Raw genomic sequence first — 23558 nt, forward strand, 5'->3', positions numbered from 1 at the left:
CTCCTCCTCCATTATAAATAACCACATGACCACAGATTGGAGTTAAATGGCCATAGCAGCCTTTTATTAACAAACTGTATACATAACAGGTAAATAACATGTTAAACCCAGTTTTTTACTGGAGCCTCAAGGTCCCGGTAGGCATCAAAGGAGGAGGTACCTGCGTCCGACTTAATTAGACCTCCAGCCGCCACAGCCCCGACTTGGAGACAACCAGTCACAGGTACCAACATACCAATTACTGGGAGCTGTACCTCAGACGGGTCCCTACCAAGTATACGTTTGCACCATCAGGGAGCCGTACTTCAGACGGGTCCCTACCAAGTATACGTTTGCACCATCAGGGAGCCGTACCTCAGACAGGTCCCTACCAAGTATAAGTTTCTACCATCAGGGAGCCGTACTTCAGACGGGTCCCTACCAAGTATAAGTTTGCACCATCAGGGAGCCGTACCTCAGACGGGTCCCTACCAAGTATAAGTTTGTACCATCAGGGAGCCGTACTTCAGACGGGTCCCTACCAAGTATAAGTTTGCACCATCAGGGAGCCGTACTTCAGACGGGTCCCTACCAAGTATAAGTTTGCACCATCAGGGAGCCGTACTTCAGACGGGTCCCTACCAAGTATAAGTTTGAACCATCTGGGAGCCGTACTTTAGATGGGTCCCTACCAAGTATAAGTTTGCACCATCAGGGAGCCGTACTTTAGACGGGTCCCTGCCAAGTATAAGTTTGCACCATCTGGGAGCCGTACCTCAGACGAGTCCCTACCAAGTATAAGTTTGCACCATCTGGGAGCCGTACCTTAGACGGGTCCCTACCAAGTATACGTTTGCACCATCAGGGAGCCGTATCTCAGACAGGTCCCTACCAAGTATAAGTTTGCACCATCTGGGAGCCGTACTTCAGACGGGTCCCTACTAAGTATAAGTTTGCACCATCTGGGAGCCGTACCTCAGACGGGTCCCTACCAAGTATAAGTTTGCACCATCTGGGAGCCATACTTCAGATGGGTCCCTACCAAGTATACATTTGCACCATCTGGGAGCCGTACTTCAGACGGGTCCCTACCAAGTATAAGTTTGCACCATCTGGGAGCCATACTTCAGACAGGTCCCTAGCCCTACCATACTTCAGACGGGTCCCTAGCCCGGGTCCATACCAAGTATAAGATTCTCCAATGCCGATTTCCTCCGACTGAAAACTTCCTGAGGCCCCTAGCTTGACCTCTCCATGTAGCTCCACCCCTTCCTGCCCAAAACACCAATTAAAGTCCCACCACTTATATTTTCTATCGTACTGGGCTAAAAAACCCTCCTTGTCCCAAACTCCTTTAACCCATGGGATTGGTCCTGAAAATATCTGAATTCTGAAATCAAATAAAGCCAGCTGCCTGGTACCAAAAGGTATTGATTTGACAACTATTCTGAAAACAGTAAAAACAATAAAACTACTTGAAGACAGATATAAATCAGTGTGACTCCCACTTCTTTGGATTTGTTTGTTCAGTTGCTGCATGCTTGTATTGGGTCAGTGGCACACCATGCCAGCCAAGCACCAAGAAGCATGAGATAAATAATGGCATGTGCTAGCATCAAGCTCAACATGCGAATAATAGTGACAGCCTGTGCAATTCTCTCATCCAAAGCTGATTTTCCACTGCTAGTTGTTCTGCAACTTTATAAAAAAAAGATAAAATCAGTTTCTACTTTGTTTTTTATCTACATTACAATAATGTAATTGCACTTTTATGTGAAGCAGGCATAAATGCCAACATAAAATGAACAAGATTGCTTAATATAAAAAGAAAGCCTTTTAGGCAAGGTTTTTTTTTAGGCTAGATTTAAAAGCGAGGAAGTACTTGTTGCCACTCTGAAAAGCAATCCCCACTGAATCACTTTTCAGAGGCATTTGACAGGCAGTGAGGTGGTGATAAGTGTAAATGCTGCACCACTGCAATGCAAGAGCATACATTGCACATGGCTGCAGGGCAGTTGCAACAATTATTTGTATGGGTCATATTTGACCCCTTGGCAAACATGACAGGGGGTAAGATTTTTGCTATGGCATTTGTAAAGCCCCATCTGGCTGCCTTTGCAGTATAAGGGGGTGGTTAGGGGTGCCAAAATTGCAGCTCAGCCACCTATTTGTAGCGCCCCCAACCACAAGTATAAATGAGCCTTTATTGTGCTACTGACCAGTGTCGTGTCCATAGAGTTTGCATGTTCTCCCTGTGATTGTGTGGGTGTCCTCCGGGTACTCCGGTTTCCTCCCACTCTCCTAAGACATGCTGGAAGGTTAATTGGCTCCTGTCTAAATTGGCCCTATTATGTGTATGAAGGTATATGAGATTAGATTGTAAGCTCCATGAGAGCAGGGACTGCTGTGAATGTACAGTATGTAAAGCACTGTGTAAATAGCACCATATAAATGCCTGTAATAAATAAATAACACCGGGGATTCTAATAGGCACAACCTTTTCCAGGGACAATCCCGACAACTTGTGACCTCTGACAGCTGCTGGGGGGTTAATGCAATAGGATAGAAGCCTGGAAGGTGTCCTTGTTATATTGTTGTGCCCAATCCAACCATTGAGCTGAGGACAGCTGCTGGGACATTCACATGGGATGGCAGGATCCCAGCCACCACTACTGAATACAGAAGCCGCATCTCTGCCACCCCCCCCCCCTCTATTGTCACCCCCCCCTCTTTTTTTATCCTCTTTCTAAAAAACAAGTAGGCGGACTGCAGCCCCATTCTACCCAATGGCAGCTCACAGGCTCCTGAAAGGCAGAAAGACAGAAGGGAGAGAGAGGGAGAGAGAGAGGGACATGAGATGGGCTGCACACTGCCATCCAAATCCTTTAAACCATCATCACAGATCAGAGCCTGTAGACTTGAAACCACTGAGACATGACAGGCTCACATTCTCAGCCCGAGGCAAAAGCTCACGCAGCTTACTGGGGGCTTTAACCAAAAAAAAAAAAAAGAAAAAAAAAAACTTTTTAGAAGTTTGGAAAACTTTTTTTTTTTTTTCAGACTTTTGTGCATTAAGGAGAACCCAAGCCAGGAGACTTGAACCCCAAGCACCCTCACACATCTGGGGAGGGGAGAAGGATTTTTGGGGGGGCCCTTAACAGGACTTAAAGTTTTTTTTTTTCTGGGAGAGACCTCCAGTCATGATTCTGCTCTCATCAAGAAGTGTATTACTGTCAGTGTATTACCCCCAGATATTCCTCATCCTTACCAGTGGCAGTTACCTGTAAGTCCTTTTCTTTTTACTTTGTTTCTTTTAGCAGGTGTAGTTGAGGGTTTGGCTATTGGTGGTGGGGGCGTTTTCCAGTGCTGTAACGAGTCTTTGAAGTTTGGAAAGTTTGCGGTGCAAAGTGGCGTCTGCAGGGCGATCGCACTTGTATTTGTTTTTTTTTTTAATTGTGTTATGTAAGAATCTATTCTTAGTGGGCTAGAGTCATTTTGAATGAATGGGAAAAGAGTCTAGATGCTGAGGGGAGGGAGTGAATCCTTGTTTCTGATTGCCAACGTGCTCCAGGGACAGTCCCAAATCTTGTAGACTTGTCCTTGGAATTTTTTTTTTTAATTATGTTATGTAAGAATCTATTCTTAGTGGGCTAGAGTCATTTTGGATGAATGGGAAACGAGTCCTTGGAATTTATTTTTTTTTTTTTTTTCTGGAAATGTCTACGAGTTATGGCACCATTTACCTATTCTCTAAAACCTTTGTTATTTTGCACTAGATGGTTATGTTATGAAATATTGATGTTGATTGACTTTTAATGACTCGTTACAAAGCAGCTAAAAAACTTGGTTATAAGAGATAAGCGAAATGAGTGGAGAATAAAGCATTACCAATCCAATTAATTATTGTTAATATTATTATACAGGATTTATATAGCGCCATGTGTTATTATCTAGGATTTACATTTATATAGTGCAATTCATTTTTATATAGGATTGATAAAGCGCCATTAATTTTTATATAGGTAATAATGGCATGAATTATTATATAGGATTTATATAGCGCTTTTAATTATTTTATAGGATTTATATAGTGCCGTGAATTATTATATAGAATTCATATAGCACCATAAATTAATATATAACATTATTATAGCGTCAGTAGTTTACAAATGCACATTTTTTGCAAGTTTACAAATTTTGAAATGGATAGGATCGTACAGTTCCTGATTTCAGACAACAAGGAGTTATGAAATGTATTATTCTTTACAGTCTGGAGAAATTTACATGCAAAGTCAGGCCAATGAAAAATGTGATTGGCTGTAAAAGGCGAGATGCGTCAAATTAAATAGAGAAAGTGATTTAGTCACCATGACACACTTACATTGGCTCAGCAGCAAAGTGTTCCTGCAATTTTCTTTTACATTTTTGCACCTACTTAGATGCCAGATGAAGCTGATGTGTTAATGTTGAGTCACTCGTGGTTGGTTACGGAAGTTGTCTTGTGGTTGGGTCAATCATGTTTTTGTTGGATATTACAGAGATGCTATTTCTACTGTTTTTATGCCAAGATATAATCAATGCTGTATATTTGCAGTTATTTATTTTTGGCTTTGCAGAAACTGTATGGTTTTTTGGTACTTTGATTTACTGGGAGTGATTACATACATAAGGTAATGTTGGCACAATGAGTTGCAGATCTCTGTAAAAGGCCAGCAGTGTCATTGTTACAGATGACCAGTGAGCCAGAAAACTTTAACCAACCGCCTTTGACGTCTGCTGCTGCAGTTATTGCTCTACTGCCGATGTAATGATGGCGGATCACACAGCATGGAGAAAATAGGTGGTTGGCATGTCAAACTGGAACCCATTTGTATGGCCAAACTTTATTTGACTGCAGACCCCAAACTGGTGCTAATTTAAAGTGTATCCAAAACCAAGATCAAAAATATAATATATTTTAGCTTACGAGTCCTTAGATGTGGTGTCTGCATTTTTTAAGGCTAAGTACATTTTCATCAAATACATATCTGTTGATCCTACCAAAATGCATTGCCCTTGTCACTTCCTATGAGCTGAACTGAAAGCACAAACAAAGTTATCTTCCTTCTGTAAACTGCTAATCTCCCGCCCCATGTAATGGAGATGACGAACCTGTTTTAAGTTCAGTCTGGGTGACAACAACCATGGCTCCCACCATAGATATAATGGAGTAAGTGGGTGTAGCCACCTAGGGACTGGAAGTGTGTTATTTGCAAGATTGACCAGGGAAAGAAAAGGGGGGGCAAAAATAAAATTATTACAGCCACCACATCTAATGACTGGTAAGCTACAGTGTATTATATTTTAGTTTTTTTTGGTAGATACAATTTAAATATCAAATTAGAACATAAGAAACTTTATTTTAAGGGGCTTTTTAGATATTTGCCATATGTTCCACAGAAATGAATGGAAATGGAAATGAATGGACTGCAAATGCACCTTTATATGCTGAGAATAAAATGTGACCCCTTTTTGTAATCCAATGCAAATGCAGTGCCTTGGTGCAATGGACTGCCTTAAAAAAAATGAATGGCATGGCAACACAGTAAAGCATGTTACCCTGCATTGTGGTCACATGTTACAAGAAATATGCTGAAGGCAAATGCCAGTACCTGGATTAATAAATGTTTATTCCACATTGCCTGGCACCTGGTTCTGGTCTCAACCTGTATTCTTCATCATTTTCTTAATTATATAATTCATACATATCTCTTCCTAAATTGTGAATGTAATGTTCTACGCATACAAAAAGGCAAATATGTTGATTTTGAAAATGATGACATCATAATTTCTGTTGCTAATTGATGCATTTGAACTTTGTTTATTTCTTTTTGCAAGTTTGTCTGATTTTTTTATAGTAATTTTGCTGTTGATTTTACTATTATGTCATATTGTTATTATTGACAGTACTTATATATAGTACACAATGGGGACAAATTACTTAACATGACACATTGTATCAGAAAATGACAAGTATCTATCTATGAGAAGTAGTATGGCAAGTATCGGTGTGTCTATGCTGGTGGCTGCCGACTATAGTGCAACTTTAGACAGCAAGTGGTCAATTTACTAAAGTAGACCAACTTAGTGAATCAATCAGCAAATTGATTGCATGCCTTGATTGGATAATTGAAGCATACATGGATACACCTTGTTTACTAAGCTACAGTAAGTGACCATTATGTACTGTTTTGGTAGCTTAACCCCAGTGTTTTCACTTAATGTAGGGAATAGCTGATTGGTCTGCCATATACATTTGATATAATATTAGAAATTCTGCTGTTGTAAATTTCTCAAAATTTACTGGCCTGTAGCTCTGCTGGGGGAATACAATTCCTAGGCTGTCAAATAAGCCATTGGTACAAATTTGATTTCACAGCATTCTCAAATTTTCAAATTTAAGGGCCCAGCTCATTTGCTCAAGTGTATCTAAAGCACTTTTTTCTTCTTTGGATTAGGTTATAGTAGTGAAGTTTAGAACCCTTGTAATTTTTTTTTTCTGTCTGTATCCTTGTTGGTGTTATTCAGCCTCTTTATTTATCCTGGGGGCCATTGCCGCTAGAACAGAAAGTGATGGAAAATTAAAATTTTTGAGTTGTCCCCAAAAGGGGAATGAGGAGACATCTTTTGATTAGAACACACCTGTTTGGGTTACAACTCACTAAGATGGAATGTTCCTTTCTTTGGAAATATTTCTTCTCACGTCAGAGATTTTAATCCTTTCCTGCTCTCTCTATAAAAAGGAGTAGCCAATGGGAAAGGCTTAAAGACCTGGTGGCACTGGTTTCTAAATACATAAAGGTTAATCATCTTTGAACTAGACTTAAGCCTGCTATTGCTATAGATGGATCTAAATTTGGCCGCTTCAGCAGGTACTGGCCAAATTTGGATCCCTGTATGGGCAGGGTGGTTGTACAGAAGTTGATCTAATGATCGACTTCTGTAAAACTGCCCTGTTGGACTTTTGCTGCTCAATCTGCCCTGCCAGCTATACCCGGCAGTGCTGATTAGTGTATTCTGATGGCAAGGAAGTCTTCCCACTGTCAGAATAAAAGGCACAGGGGGAGAGTTTCCACATCCACATCGAATGGGGAATCAAGTCATTTTTTTTGTTAATGGAGTAATTTCTGTGGCGAAAATGCAGCTTTAGTTAAATTTGCCTTCAGTGCTGCCCACAGTAACAACAGCCAAAGCATTTGGTCATGTGATCTCCGCTGAAGGGTGGATCAGAGTTGAGATGTATTCATCTTGTCCTTTTAACAGAGGCCATGCCATGTAATGAAAAGCCTAAATTTTTGGTCATGTGATGTGAAAATTGACTTGAGTCATTTAATTAATTTATTATCCCTTCTATAGTGAGACTGTTAAAATAGCTTTACTTCAACATCTGAGTTTGGATACCACTTATGTTCTATCGGACCCCTTCATTTATTTTCCACCATACCAAAGCATTATTTTTGTGAATGCTACAGGGTTTTGATAGGGATTAAATCTGTCAGTGTTAGCATAAAACTGGGTAGAACATTGTCATATTTAGTAGTGTCTGTTGTGTATTAGTTGAAGGCAAAAAAAAAAAACTTTGGCAGTTTCTTCATTCTTATTGCTCAGTGTTGACGTTGACTTCAAATGTGGCTCAGAGTCAAATAACTTGCCAAAAACCTAGTCAATTGCCAAGTAGCATCTAACCTTCAGGAGAATATATATGGCGTGACCTGTCTCCTTCTTCTGTCACATGGCCAATGCTGAATTAGGCTTCTGGAGCTAATGTTCGGTATTTTTGAGTGATTGTTTTTTTAGCCAATGCAGAACTCTAAAAACGTTGACCATTTGCACTGCCACGATGTAATTTACGTGTTGTAACATGCCAAAATGTCTGTATCTAACTTCCCCCCCAAAAATAGTGCCTGTTCCCATTTCAGCACTGCATTTTTTCAGTGATTTAGAGAGTTGGGAGGCCCACAGAAATCAACAGCAGAACATCAAAACACATATAACAGGCAATAACTGTTAATAACAAGCTGGTCAATAGCTGTTAAAAAAACAAAACAAAAACAAACATGTCATACTTACCTGCTCTGTGTAATGGTTTTGCACAGAGTAGCCCCGATCCTTCTCTTCTCGGGTCCCCCGCCAGCACTCTTGGCTCCCCCCCCCCCCCCCGGCTGATTACCCCCCAAAGCAAGCTGCTTGCTATGGGGGCACTCATACATGCTCGCTCGCAAGCTGCCCCTGTGTGTCCGTAGCTGGCTGTTCCATAGTCACTGGCTGTGACTGACAGCATTGAGAGCTAATGCTGTGCCTCAGCCAATGAGGAAGGAGAGACCCGGGAGAGCTGCTGCTCTTGTGCACATTAGTGGATCAAGATTGGACTCAGGTAAGTATTAGGGGGAGATGAGGGTGGAGCGTCACACTGAAGATTTTTTACCTTCATGCCTTCACAACCACTTTAAGATGGCCATACATTGAAATTCGGCCAGTTTAGAAGGGACTGGCCATATTGCGGTCCATGTATGGCCACTGTGGTTGAACAGAAGTCATTCTACTGACTGACTTCTGCACAACTGCCCTAATGAATTTTAGCCACTCAACCAGCTATAGCCTGCAGCACTCATCAGTGTTTTCTAATGGTGGGGAAGTCTCCCCGTTGTCAGAATACAATAGCTCATTATGGAGGATTCCCTCATCCACCTCATATGTGTGGATGGGGAAAATTGATCAGTTTTTTTGTTCAACCTGTTGGTTGGATGAAAAAACTGACTAATATATGGGCAGCTTCAACTCCAAATCCAACAAGCATCAAAATGAATGTCAATACACAAAGGAAATACACTAACACATGAAAACGCACCTACCTAATGGTTTAAAAATAACACATACATACATCTAAATGCGCTCATATGCTGGCCATATACAGCTCGAATACAGTCCATATAGAGCTTGAATTGTGAGCTGTGAGGGGGCCTGTTGGGTTTGCCTGGCTCGAAAATTGGTAATTGCTGGGGAGATTCCTCTTCCTATTTGTCTTGCTTGCGGCTGTCACCAGGATATAAAATTAGGGAAATTTTAACATTCTGCTGTCCTTACTAGAACAGGAGGTAAGAAAAAACCTTCCAACATGGACACCTGTTACAAATTAGAAAGATTTTATGTAATCAAAATACCTATTGGTTCTAAGTTTGGGACTTTTAACATTATTATATAATAATATTCAAAATAAACAAAATATTTATTTTATCCAAGTCTCATTAAAATTAAGCCAAGATTTGCTCAAGTATTAAAATGTTTATATATAAAGTTGTTGAAGCTAGCATTATGATCATTGTATAAGATGCACAGCTTATCTTGCATAGATTCAATATATTAATATATTCAAGTGTGCATGATGTACGTGATTACTGAATAATTACCTCCAGCATCCAAAAACAGAGGGCCTCATTTGGTTAAGTGTAAAGTGTAGGATAAGAGGCAAATCAGGCATTTGGTTTCTGTAGAAGCACTTTGGGTTATTTGTCCAGGTCAGAAGACTCAACACTTTCATAATAAGGGTAAGGCCTCATGCACCCTAGGCGTTTGCCCAGCTCTCCTAAATGGCTTTCCTCTGGCTGGAGAAAAGCAGCGTCAAAAACGCGCCTAAACCTGCGTTTTTGTAAAGCACCTGAGTGTGAATTCATTTCATTGGCTCGAATGATAATTTATTCTGGCCATTAAAATTAAATAACACTCAAGCGCTAAAGCCCCTAGTGTCAACACACATTTAGACATGTTCAAACGTGTTTAAATGCATTTAGGCGCGTCAAACATTTTTTTTTTCTGCCAAAACGCTGCTGATCTTGAAAGCGCTGGCAGTGGATTTTTCTCTGCTGTCTCTAAATGCCCCTGCCTTTAAATACTTGTAAAAACCTATGTGTTCATGGACTAACATTGAGGGGCATTCAGAGGCAGAAAAAAAAGGTCAAATGCTCCTAAAAGTGTTGTTTTGAACGACCAGTGTGCATGGGGCCTTAGTGTTGTAATCATACCATAGGAATACAAATGTCACTTTAAGTCTGGATACACACTATACAACTTTTGTTGTTAGATTTCCTTTAGATTTACCTTCAACTATGTAGTGCAAGGGCTGCCTGATTGCATACAAATTGAAAGTGTTTATATTTGACCTCATATTATATGGTTTTGGTAAATCTAAAGGAAAAAATCTAAAGAGAATTGTATAGTGTGTATCCAGCTTAACTATTAAAATTGGTTGGTTGTGGGCATATAACACTTTTCCCTTCTTTCCTGGCAACAGGAGTGCAGCCTATATTTACCCCATGTCCTGATATCCTTTGAAAATGTTCTTCTGTCTGTAAATGCTCCTCATTTAAATCTCATGATAATAGCATAGCCTAGAAAATAAGAAAAGCCTGCACAGCATTGTGGGAACTTTGCAATTTTTACGTTTGTTCACATTTTTTCAGCTTTGGCCTGTGGAGGAGTGGCAACACAAAAGCAAGTAGGTTAGCACAGCAACCAGGCAAATAGCATTTTCAAAAGGACGTCAGCAATGGTAGCCCTCTCATGATGAGTGTGCTTTAGGAATATTTGCATTGTAGCACTGAGTTATTTTCCTTCTTTTTTTAATTTTTTTTCAAATCTGTAAATAATAATCTTCAATAAAATAATTCCGGGTGCTCCTGCCATGAAAATCCTCATTTAATTACTTCTGTTATGGGGTGACAACACTCTCGCCATGTCTCCCAAATACCAATCTGCATTGTCACCCCATCTCATCCAGTTGAGAGTACAAGCGGCTGGGCTGACCCTCATTGCGTAGGCATAGTGCACTGTTGCTTCCAGCAGGAAAATGCGTGTAGACATGAATTGGCTGCAAGGAAGCTGTAGGAGATTAGAAACACTGTGATTTAAAAAGGAATAAAAACGGAGAAAACAGAAATTACTAAAAGAAAGTCATTGCAATTGTTTTCAATACACAGAGCTTTAGTAAATTAAATGTCATCCAGTTAGGTTGATTAAAGTTACACAATTATCTAATGGGTCACTTAATATGCTTTCTTGACTTTTGATGGTTATTAAGTGTTTAATATATATACATATATATTTTGTATACATTATATGTATGTGTGTGCATATATATATACATACATATATATATATATATATATATATATACAGTGCCTTGCGAAAGTATTCGGCCCCCTTGAACTTTGCGACCTTTTGCCACATTTCAGGCTTCAAACATAAAGATATAAAACTGTAATTTTTTGTGAAGAATCAACAAGTGGGACACAATCATGAAGTGGAATGAAATTTATTGGATATTTCAAACTTTGTTAACAAATAAAAAACTGAAAAATTGGGTGTGCAAAATGATTCAGCCCCTTTACTTTCAGTGCAGCAGACTCTCTCCAGAAGTTCAGTGAGGATCTCTGAATGATCCAATGTTGACCTAAATGACTAATGATGATAAATAGAATCCACCTGTGTGTAATCAAGTCTCCGTATAAATGCACCTGCACTGTGATAGTCTCAGAGGTCCGTTTAAAGCGCAGAGAACATCATGAAGAACAAGGAACACACCAGGCAGGTCCTGAGATACTGTTGTGGAGAAGTTTAAAGCCGGATTTGGATACAAAAAGATTTCCCAAGCTTTAAACATCCCAAGGAGCACTGTGCAAGCGATAATATTGAAATGAAAGGAGTATCAGACCACTGCAAATCTACGAAGACCTGGCTGTCCCTCTAAACTTTCAGCTCATACAAGGAGAAGACTGCTCAGAGATGCAGCCAAGAGGTCCATGATCACTCTGGATGAACTGCAGAGATCTACAGCTGAGGTGGGAAACTCTGTCCATAGGACAACAATCAGTCGTATACTGCACAAATCTGGCCTTTATGGAAGAGTGTCAAGAAGAAAGCCATTTCTTAAAGATATTCATAAAAAGTGTTGTTTAAAGTTTGCCACAAGCCACCTGGGAGACACACCAAACATGTGGAAGAAGGTGCTCTGGTCAGATGAAACCAAAATCGAACTTTTTTGCAACAATGCAAAACGTTATGTTTGGCGTAAAAGCAACACAGCTCATCACCCTGAACACACCATCCCCACTGTCAAACATGGTGGTGGCAGCATCATGGTTTGGGCCTGCTTTTCTTCAGCAGGGACAGGGAAGATGGTTAAAATTAATGGGAAGATGGATGGAGCCAAATACAGGACCATTCTGGAAGAAAACCTGATGGAGTCTGCAAAAGACCTGAGACTGGGACGGAGATTTGTCTTCCAACAAGACAATGATTCAAAACATAAAGCAAAATCTACAATGGAATGGTTCACAAATAAACATATCCAGGTGTTAGAATAGCCAAGTCAAATTCCAGACCTGAATCCAATCGAGAATCTGTGGAAAGAACTGAAAACTGCTGTTCACAAACTCTCTCCATCCAACCTCACTGAGCTCAAGCTGTTTTGCAAGGAGGAATGGGCAAAAATGTCAGTCTCTCGATGTGCAAAACTGATAGAGACATACCCCAAGCGACTTACAGCTGTAATCGCAGCAAAAGGTGGCGCTACAAAGTATTAATTTAAGGGGGCTGAATAATTTTGCACGCCCAATTTTTCAGTTTTTTATTTGTTAAAAAAGTTTGAAATATCCAATAAATTTCGTTCCACTTCATGATTGTGTCCCACTTGTTGTTGATTCTTCACAAAAAATTACAGTTTTATATCTTTATGTTTGAAGCCTGAAATGTGGCAAAAGGTCGCAAAGTTCAAGGGGGCCGAATACTTTGGTAAGGCACTGTGTGTATATATATATATATATATATATATATATATATATATATATATATATATATATATATTACAATACAATAAATGCATTCTTTTTTTTTTCTTTTTTTCAACTCTTTTGAACAGCATCTGGAGTTGGCCTTATCTTAGAGATTTACTTAGTTTCCCTTTTAGAAGTGAATTTATAGTTTATAATTTATTTTTGTGGCACAGCATGAGTATAGTGATTGGCAAGGTTTAAAAAGTAGATATCAACCCAAATGGGATAAAATTTAGTTTGCAAAAGCATAAACAATTGTCATTTTTTTTTTTTATACTGCATAGTGTTTTCACCTTTTTCTATCCCTTTTCCCATCTCAGTACTGCTAATCTCCTTCAGCCTTTTTCATATTCTTCCTGTCTTCATGGACTTGCTCCAGCATTGGCTGCAAGTCATAGCTCTGCACCATACTCCTGACAATTTACAAGGTGTTCATTTACAATCACTTTACTGGACGGGGACACTGAAGACTGCGTACATCGGCTGGTTGTGTTCAGGCTGTGTAAGTACAGTTCAGCAATAGGTCGGAAACACTTATTAATTCTTTGCACACAGGCCACAGTCTTCAAGGCACTGCCTTTGTTTTATTTTTTTTGGGAACATAGCGTAGTCCTATGATGATCTGTGGAATTTGATGGTGAAATATAAAGAGAAGTACAAACAGGGCTGCAGAACACAGCCCCTGCATGGGGGGGGGGGGGCAGGGAAGAAGAACCCTGCAATTCAGGTAAGAGGGGGCAGGTTAAAGGTGAGAGCTGCGGGATGGCACCATGTTTCAAAAACTAAGGCCTCATGCACATGGACGCTTAGCAGCTTTTGCGTAATGAGGTGTAAAATCCCAGGCACATGTAGAACCACGCGCAGTGCCATCTTAAGAGCATTAAAGGGCCCGGAGAATGCAGTGCACTGGGGCCCTGCCTACACAATCATCCACGAGAATAAAAATACAAATTGTCAATAGGGCGATATTTATTGGTACAGCAGTGCCAGGCTAATGACAGCTTCCAAGCTGGGCGTCTGGGTCCGGTGAACACACACATGGACGAGAGTCAGACTCGAATGTCCTGTGTGTGCCTGTTCCTGTGGAGGCGCACAGGCATTCCTGCAGTTGTGGGCTTCCCCTCCACGGCCCAAGTGGCCTGACATCAGCGCAGGGCCGACAGGCGCTTGCCACCTGCTAAGTTCAGGAATCTGGACAAATGCTTGGCTGGGTCGCTGGGCAGGTGGGGCAGGCCGGCATGCCCATTCGGTAAGATGGCCCTGGCCGCACGTGCGAAGATAGCCCCAATACAAGTAATAGGCTGTATGCAGCTGTGCTCGGGTATGGCTTCTACACTGGTGTTTACCTGTATAGGCATGTTTGGCGCATCACCCCGAACACGCCATTTTTCCAGTAAAATCCTAAGAAGACGTTGGCGTTTACCCAAGCACGGGCACACACATCCATTCGCTTGTATTGGCGGCTGTATGCGGCAGGTGCAGCTTCCTAGGTGCCAGACAGCATAGGGGATTTTACGCTTCAACATCCAGAAGCTGCTAAGCGGTCGTGTGCATGAGGTTTAAATATGGGTGTAACATGAAAAGTGAAAGGTCAGAAAGGTGGAATTAGCCTTTAAACTTGTACTCACATGTAATGGGGATTTGATAAGTGGAAAGTTGAATAATCATTTGAAGTAGTCTCTTTCCGATGCTTGTCCCAATGGCGCGCATATAGCTTTGTCTGTACACATTTTAAAAATTGACTCCACTTTACAGACCAAGGTTATGTTAGGTTTAGTCATTTTATGGGGAAGTTTCAATGAGCCCAACAGACAGCGCTTTTTGGGTCACCATCTGCATAAGAGGACCTGGGCTTGGCTCCTGAAAAACAACATTTATAATAATTGGAATATTTTTTTTCTCTTTTATATAAATGCAGCCCTATTTTCAAAAAACCGTATAGGAAATTACTATCCTGAAAAATTTTGCTCCCTATAAATAGTTCAGATTTGAAACAAAAGTTTTCAACCGCACACCAGATGCTGCGATGCTCGTGGTTACCCTGGCCGTGTGATATAATTATATGTTTAGAAGGCTGGAACGGGAAGCAGGGATACCAGAAGGCTGTTGCTGAAGGAATTACAAGTGAATGACTGCATAAACCCACGGATGAAATTGCGTTATTATTCAAGGTCTTTTCGTTACAAGGCCAATGCATGTCAGGCATAGGCAGCCGGCTGCTCTGTCCTCTTTTAAAGTGACCCTGTCGCTAATATCCAAAATCTCAGGCAGCCACCAGTACAAGGATACGTTGTATACTTACCTGTCCAGCAGGCTTTGTGCTGAAACTTTGTTGTTGCTTCTGCTCGCTTCCAGGTGTTTCAGATAGATGTCCTTTGCTATTGTTGTGGTTCCTCCCGCTGACCCCTATGGCCCTATTGTGTCATGTAGTGATGTAGGGTCAGTGGTTGCAACCAGAGTGGCCAGCGGGAAACACTTTACAACACAATGGCCACTGGAACAGTAAGTATTACGTTGCTTCTTTCATGGGATGCTTTTCCTTAAAGCCCATGTGGCCCTTTTGCGGTGTGTTTATGTAACGCACATAAATACACAATCCACCCAAAGTGCATTGCTATGCCATTCTTTCTTAATGGTACCCAACCCATTAGGACAATGCACTTTCAATGTGCAGGCATTGCAGATCACCACAAAGCATGGTAACACAACTGACCGTTATGGTGAGCTGTTTCAGGCAAAAATAGCGCATGTCTTATTTTCAGTAGTTGTTGGTGCATTGGCAGCTATTGAAATGAATAGGATGCATTAATATAACTCACAATAATGTGCATGTGTTAATGTACTTCAATGGGCAGCATAGATCTGAGAACGGCCTTCAAGTTTTTTTCAGAGGAACACGGTTGCATAAAAAAAGCCATTGTACCTTTGTAACACACATAATTCTGGGAAGGAGATAAGTTGGGAACATGTGGTGCCCTCTTATAATGTCCAATGAAGGAGGGGGTCACTTCGCTCTCTAAGCTCTGACACTGACTGACACCGGGTGTTTTGTTGGAAACCGCAATGGAAGAGAGAGTGGTGAGGAAGAATTGGTTAGATGAGTACAAATTGGTCAAAGTTACAAATGCACTGCCGCTTTGCCCTGAATAGGCAAGATGACAACGTCTCTGTTATCTCTATTTCACCACAAGACAGTGGTCCTGAACCCCACTTCTGAGATGCTGTCATATGGCTGGTATAGTACAATTGTATTGCCCAGTTTATGGCTGGAGTTATACACATTCATTTTTGGATACATTTTACTTATCATTTTTTAATTTTTTTAATTTTTGTTAGGTCTATTTTTAACCCCGTCCTACTAACTGTACACATACTGTATATGCAGCCTCGTGGAAGTGGGTATGTATGAATGCATACCTGTGTTTGGCAAGAGCCCTGGGACCAGTACTAATTTTTGGGAACTGGGAGGCCCAGGTTCCCCTTCACCTAACAGCTGTGATAGCCTCTGATTGGCTATCACAGTGGTCAGTCACTAAACAGCCCACCCCTGTGTTTTTTTCTCCTCGTGAATGGAGAAAAACTTACAATGTATCTTTATCTCCTTGCTTGAGGAGAAAGGTGTAAAGTAAACAATGAAATGTGCTTAAAATATATATATTAATAACAAAAAATAAAGAAACAATAGCTAGATCAGGGATTGATATAGGTCAGGACTGGGTTAGGGTAAACCTGGCTCTTGGTTGGTAAACCTGGATTGAAATTGGGCCTGGTCAGCAGGGACCGGTCGAATTTCAATTCAAGTATAGGCAAGGAGGTTGTACAGAAGCTGATCTGCCAATCAACTTCTGAGCTACTGCCCTGTCAGATTTTCCCCGCTTGATATTCTGACAGCGGGGAAGTCTCCCAACTGTGGGAATACAATAGCTCAGCAGGAAGATTCTCCCATCCACATTGAGTATATAGATGGGGGAATCAAGTCTTTTTTACTGGTTGGACGGAAAAAAATTACTCATGTATGAGCTGCTTTAGGATCAATGTTAGGGTCAAAGGTCATGGTCAGAGTCAAAGTTTAGGGTCAGTGTATTTTAGGTAGGATTAAAAACAGCATTTTTAAAATGAGTGTCGGTGAGTTTAGATAAGATAAAAAAAAAGTAAAATGCGGACTATTCTTTCTAAGCTCTACTGCGGGTACAAACAACGAATAATATACACAGATGAGGTATTGCTGTGATTGTTAGGAGCAGAGGAGAATTTATTTTCGGTTGTTCTTTGGCATTAGGTTATGGTAATTGCAAGAAATATACAGCTAAATTTTATTTTTTACAATTTCCTGCCAGGTTTCCTTTGATAATTAGAAAATCTGTAGATATCCATTACCATTTACTACCAAATGAAAGGCCATTTGGCATGAAAACAAGGTATAATTCACCTGGATACACTAAGTAGTTGCAATGATATGTACAGTTTTACTAATACATGTCAAAGTTGCAAAACCGTGTTCAGGTTTTAGGATTTGTTTTACCGTTCATCATGAAGGGGTTAACCTGGGCAGGTGGTCTTTAAGCCCTTGTTCACACTTCAGCTGAACTCGAGTTTGGGGGGCGATTTGACAGACATCTGTGCGGGTTAATGCGCAGATGTCTATTGAAATCACCCCCGACGTCACCAAAAGTAGTGCAGGAACTACTTTTAAGTGTCGCACCGATTCAGACGGTGCCATTGCCGGCAATAGGCTCCAATTTGGCATGTGATTTGACATATTAAATCGCATGTTAAATCAGCCCAATGTGAACAAGGGCTAATGCCGAGCCACCAAACACATGCATCCATGGGGAATAGGTTTTCTTTGCTGAGAGCGTGTTCACTTTGCGTAACTAAGCTGTCACAAGCAGCTCTTGATGCATATTGCGATTGGAAGCTTCCAACCACAATCACTTTGGACAGCAGCATTGTCAGTGTGAGCGGGGGGGCAGTGTTACAGGTACTAGCAGGGAATTTCTGCTAATGCAAAGTATCGCGCCCACAATATGTGTACACTTTTTTTAAGCTAAGCAATGAATACCCCGGCAGGTTTAAGTCATAGGGGTTGATTTACTAAAACTGGTGTGCAAAAAAAAAAAAAAAAACTTGTAAAGACAAAGGCATAATTAGCTAGTATGCAACGGCGCTTCCACTTTCATCCGGTCTTCCTCCCGGGTTTGGAATCTTCAGCCGTTTGAATGGCCAGGCAGTGGTGACGTCATTCCCATACATGCGCATGGGAGTCACACTGCCACGGCGTGCAGAGTGGGCCGTAAATGTGGTCCGAGCTGCGCATGTGCGGCTTAGATCACAGTAACCGCTGACAGGCAAGGGGGAGATTTTTGACAGAAAATACCTCTATGGCCTGCCTGTCAGCGGATTTTTTGTTTCTTAAAGTATAACTAAAGGCAAACTTTTTTTTTTAGTTTTTGATAGCGTGGAGAGAGTCTAGAACACCTATCAGGTTTGTATTGCTGTCTCTTTCCCCATTAGGGAGATTCACCCCCTCTATTTTCCTGTTTACCATTATCATTTTAAGTGAAAGTAAAAGGAAATCCCAAATTTTGGGTTGTCCCCATTCCCCAGAAAACTAATAGAGGAAAAATATTTCAGAAGGGACACTAGTTTTGGTGATTTGGGGGTCCCCAAGAAATTACCTTAATTTGCAGGGCTTTCCTGTCCATTCCTGTTTGGCTATGGGACAGCAAGTGAAGGAAAATCTCCCCAATGGGGTGAAAATGCCAAAAATAAACCTTATCGGGTTATAACCCTCCTTTACTCTAGCCAATAAAAAAAAAAGAAGAAAAGTTTTACCTATAGTTCTACTTTAAGTTTACTACCACTTAAGGGGGGAGAGGTTGGAGGTGGTAAGAACACACAGTCCCAAACCACAAGTGTAAATGAATCCTGCCACTATGGCTAACAGAGGGTGAAATCAGGGAAAGGCTGGATAAACTTAACACAAACAAATCACCAGGCCCGGATGGCGTACATCCGAGAGTACTCAAGGAACTCAGTAAGGTTATATCCAGACCACTGTTCCTGATCTTTGCGGACAGTATTAGAACAGGAGATGTACCAGGGGAGTGGAGGAAAGCTAACGTGATTCCGATATTCAAAAAGGGTCAGAGGCATATCCCGGGAAATTATAGGCATGTTAGTCTGACATCAGTAGTATGTAAACTTCTGGAGGGGATGATAAGGGACTATATCGTAGTTTGCTAAGGGCAACAGCATCATTAGTGGTAACCAGCACGGGTTTACAAATGGGCGTTCTTGTCAAACCAATCTCTTAACATTCTACGAGGAGGTGAGCTGTGAGCTAGATAGGGGCAGACCAGTGGATGTGGTGTACTTGGATTTCGCTAAGGCGTTCGATACAGTTCCCCATAAGTGCTTAATTTATAAAATAAGGTCTGCAGGTATCGACAGCAGGGTTTGCTCTTGGATACGGAACTGGCTAAAAGGGCGTGTCCAAAGGGTGGTAATAAACAGCGCATACTCAGACTGGTCTGAGGTAGTAAGCGGGGTCCCCCAAGGCTCAGTCCTGGGACCAACCTTGTTCAATTTATTCATAAACAGCATTGAGGACGGGATCTGTAGTTCAATATCAGTTTTTGCAGATGACACAAAATTAGGCAGGGCAATAACAGCACAGCATGAAGCAGATATCCTACAGAATGACCTGGACAAAATAACGGAGTGGGCAACAACTTGGCAAATGAGGTTTAACGTGGAGAAGTGTAAGGTTTTGCACTTGGGGACTAGCAACATAAAAGCACAATACACATTAGGAGGGGAACCCCTGGGAGAATCAAAAATGGAGAAGGATCTGGGAGTATTGGTGGATGATAGACTAGGCAACAGAATGCAATGTCAAGCGGCAGCTGCCAAAGCCAGCAGAATATTAGCATGCATTAAGAAAGGGATGTATTCCAGAGATAAGACTATAATCCTTCCACTTTATAAAACTCTGGTCCGACCGCATCTGGAGTATGCTGTCCAGTTCTGGTCACCAGTCCTCAGAAGGGATGTGTTGGAGCTGGAGAGGGTCCAGAGAAGGGCAACTAAACTAATTAGGTGATTGGAGGACCTTGATTATGAGGAGCGTCTGCAATCGCTTGATTTATTCTCCCTGGAGAAGAGACGCCTGAGGAGGGACATGATAGCAATTTTTAAATATCTCAATGGGGATCTAGGCTTAGAAGAAAAGCTATTCAGTCGCAGGGATTGCATGAGGACTCGGGGGCATACAATGCGATTGGAGGAGAAGCGTTTTAACCTCAGGCAACGTGGGGGGTTCTTTACTGTTAGGGCTACAAGATTGTGGAATTCTCTACCACAAGAGGTGGTTTCTGCAGGTAATATGGTGGCTTTCAAAAGACTTCTAGACGTACATCTCAAGGATCAGAACATTCAGGGGTATGCGAGATGATTACAGCCACACACACCTACACAGGTTGAACTGGATGGACTGTTGTCTTTATTCAACCTCACCTACTATGTAACTATGTAACTATGTAGGGAGGTTACAGCCCCACACACCTCTGGTCTTCCTCTACTTTCCATCTCTACGTTTCCCCAGAATGCACTGTTCTGCTGTCCCAAGCATTGTTCTCCTGCCCTGGGCTTTTCAATGTCTTAATGCCCCATACACACGTGCAGATTATCTGCAGACTTTTGTCTGCAGACTTACCAAAACCATACAATATGAGGTCAAACCTAAACACTTTCAATTTGTATGCAATCCGGCAGGCCCTTGCACTACATAGAAAAGGTAAGTCTGCAGACAAAAGTCTGCAGATAATCTGCACGTGTGTATGGGGCATTAAGGGGTCGTTGTTATGTTTTTGTAATGCATATTGCATTTTTAGCACTTTTTAATTAGGTTGTGTTAAAAAATTTACCGTAATGCATTAGGCCCCTTTCACACAGGCGGACCGTTCAGATCGCCTGTTCGTTTTTTTTGCTGATCTGAACGGTCCCCCTAAGCATTCCTATGAGGCATCGGATGTCAGCGGAGACATGTCCGCTGACATCCTACCCGATCCGTCAAATCTGGACGGATGGAAACCCTATTTTCCATCCGTCCAGCAGATCAGATGGGATCGCATGAGAACGGACCGACGGTCCGTTCCCATCTGATTTCCCTTCATAGAGATGCATGGGGAACTGACAGCTGTGTCTCCGCACACAGCGTGGAGACACAGCTGTCATCCTCCTGCTCAGCGGGGGATCGGCGGATCGATCCCCCGCTGAGAAAAGCAGAGTCCGTTTGACGGACTACAAGTGTCAAAGAGCCCTAATGCTTTTTACATGCATTTTGCAGGTGCTTTCATCCTTGGTCGCCTGGGAAAAAATTGACATGTGACTCAAAATGAGGTGCGTTTGTGGTGCATTTCCATTTACTATAATGGATGGTGAACTTTATGTGCATTTTTCAAACAGAGCACTAAATATGCAGCAAGCAGGCCTTTGCAAGCACCTTTGCTGTGCTGGTAACCAGTGTGAACAAGGGCTAAAGGAGGGTTTGTGGGACTTTGTATGAAATATATAGAGGTATATACGTCTCCATCCCTGGATCAATGTACAAAAAGGAGAGAATTGGGACTCTGAGTGAGGCATGTACAGCATGGCTAAAAAATGAGGCAATGTAAATAATGTATATATTGATTGTATTGAACAGTAAATGGCATAGCATAATCGCATTGCTACCTATATAGATCATATGCATAAAAAACAAACATAGCAACATAACATTATGTGGTAAAGGACGTATATCCTTCATGTCATAGGATCACATAAAAATCAGAATAGTATAGTAAAATCAAGATGGATGAAGTGCATAGAGCCGTCAATAGGATTAGAGTGCATGCAAAAATCCCAACGCGTTTCGTGGTAAACGACCACTCCTTAGGGGCAAATGCATCCAAGTCTGCAAAACAACATAAATAAACCAATATGGTCTAATTTTTTACCCATAGTTGACAAAGTAGAACATGGGGGGGGGGGGAGAAAAGAGAAAAGCCCATCCCCCCAGTATACTCACATATCAATTGAGTCTGGAAACTGTGAGACTGACAACTGAGGGCTGCTCAAAATGTCCACTCCAGGAACTGTAGTACCAGGGACCCGCATGGAATCCAGGGGCATTTATTGAAGCCCCAAAGGAGGAAAGAGGAAGGTATAGGTTATAACAGTATGGGCTCCAATTCTGTAAATGGAGGTTGAATACAACTAAGTATGTACTAATGTGTGGTGGTAAACAATAAGTAGAACCCATCACCAAAATGAACGATAAGTGCACACAATATATATAGATGAACATGTGTGTCCAAAGAAGAGATGATCTCAAAGTAATGAAAATGTAGATGATTATCTTGTGTTGCTACAGTAAGCCATAGTCCAAAATCAAGTGTGTTGTGTGCACGGTGAGTATTACCATAAGGACACCAAGTGGGACACCAAGTGGGGGTGTTATCTACACTCGACGTGTCCAACGAGTCCCACCAAGCGTCACGTGGGCATGACGGAAAAGGAGAGGCGTCCCCACCAGAACAGCGGTGTGATCATGGCCTACATTTCCAGCAAGGTGGCAAACTTCTGGAATGATATATGTAGCTCATACACCCTCATATAACAATTAATTCCCTACATACACAGAGGTCGTTGTATGAAATGCTCATATTTTCATCAGTCAGATCAGAACAAAATGCCAATATTGTTTTCCTCCAATAAAAAATCCACTTTGTTTTTTTAAATTCTGTTTTCTGCTTGTATCTCTTTCCGCTGGAAAACTTTTTCAGACTTCTGTAAAAAAAAAAAAAAAAAAACTTCCTAATTTCACTGTAACTGACAATTGGCATACACTGTGAATTCTATGCCGCAGAATGCCATTGTGACAGATCGCAGCTTGAACCGTTCTCTACATTAATATGCACGCTGAATTCTCAGTGTAATGGGTTAATTTGCATGTAAAAGCACATTGAGAAGTAACGTGTCTAAAAACAAAAGGTATTGGCAGGGGTTTTTTTCTTACATGCTTTTAGCCAATTGGAGGGAGGCATATAATAAGAAGCCTCCTGTGTGGGCAAGGGCGGGTGACAATTCATCTGGGAGATGTAGTCCCAGAAAAGGCCCCTGGCCCATTACCACCCTAGAGGGTTCAGCAGCAATCCTGTAGCGTTGAAAGCCCGTGGTTTAGCCATCGAGGACAAAGTAACAGGGCTGTTTTATCCCATCCGACCCCAGCAGCATATACTTACCTTTCTGTAACTCCCCTGCCACTCCATACTACCAGTACTTCTGCGTATGAAGAAACATGTGATTCACTCCATGTGACAGCACTGGCCAATCAGCGCTGTCACAGAGTCCATGACCCTGAGGCTTTGGCATCACAATGGTCTTGCCTTTCATTTCCGGCCTCAGAATAGAGGTACGGTGAAGGATATGGAAATTAATTATTGTATGTGCTGCTAGGGAGGGACACATTAAATTGTATCTAAACCCAAACTGTAAGGCTACATTCACACCTGAGCGTAGCGTTTTTCGTGCGTTTTTTTACCGCGATTTTACCGCGATTTTTGCGGCGTTTTTTACCGCGATTTTACCGCGATTTTTACCGCGATTTTTGTGCAGGCGTTTTTAGATTGAATAGAGATCAATGGAAAACGCCTGTAATCTGCCCAAAAA

At 41.5% G+C, this 23558-nt stretch overlaps 1 protein-coding gene across 2 annotated transcripts in view; it reads left to right on the forward strand.

Moving 5' to 3' along the window:
• Positions 1-23558, forward strand: part of WNT7B (Wnt family member 7B) — a 230103-nt gene that overhangs the window by 25185 nt on the left and 181360 nt on the right. The window contains exon 1 of one of the 2 annotated variants that reach the window (XM_082255765.1): positions 2823-3262. The exons of the other annotated variant lie outside the window; for it this stretch is intronic. Coding sequence (XP_082111891.1) covers positions 3180-3262 — 83 coding nt within the window. The 5' untranslated portion in view covers positions 2823-3179. Of the gene's footprint in view, positions 1-2822; positions 3263-23558 lie in introns of those variants that run through there. 2 annotated transcript variants of the gene reach the window in all.

This window comes from Pelophylax lessonae, assembly GCF_965119305.1.
Source record: "Pelophylax lessonae genome assembly, chromosome: 4".
Taxonomy (NCBI): Eukaryota; Metazoa; Chordata; class Amphibia; order Anura; family Ranidae; genus Pelophylax; species Pelophylax lessonae.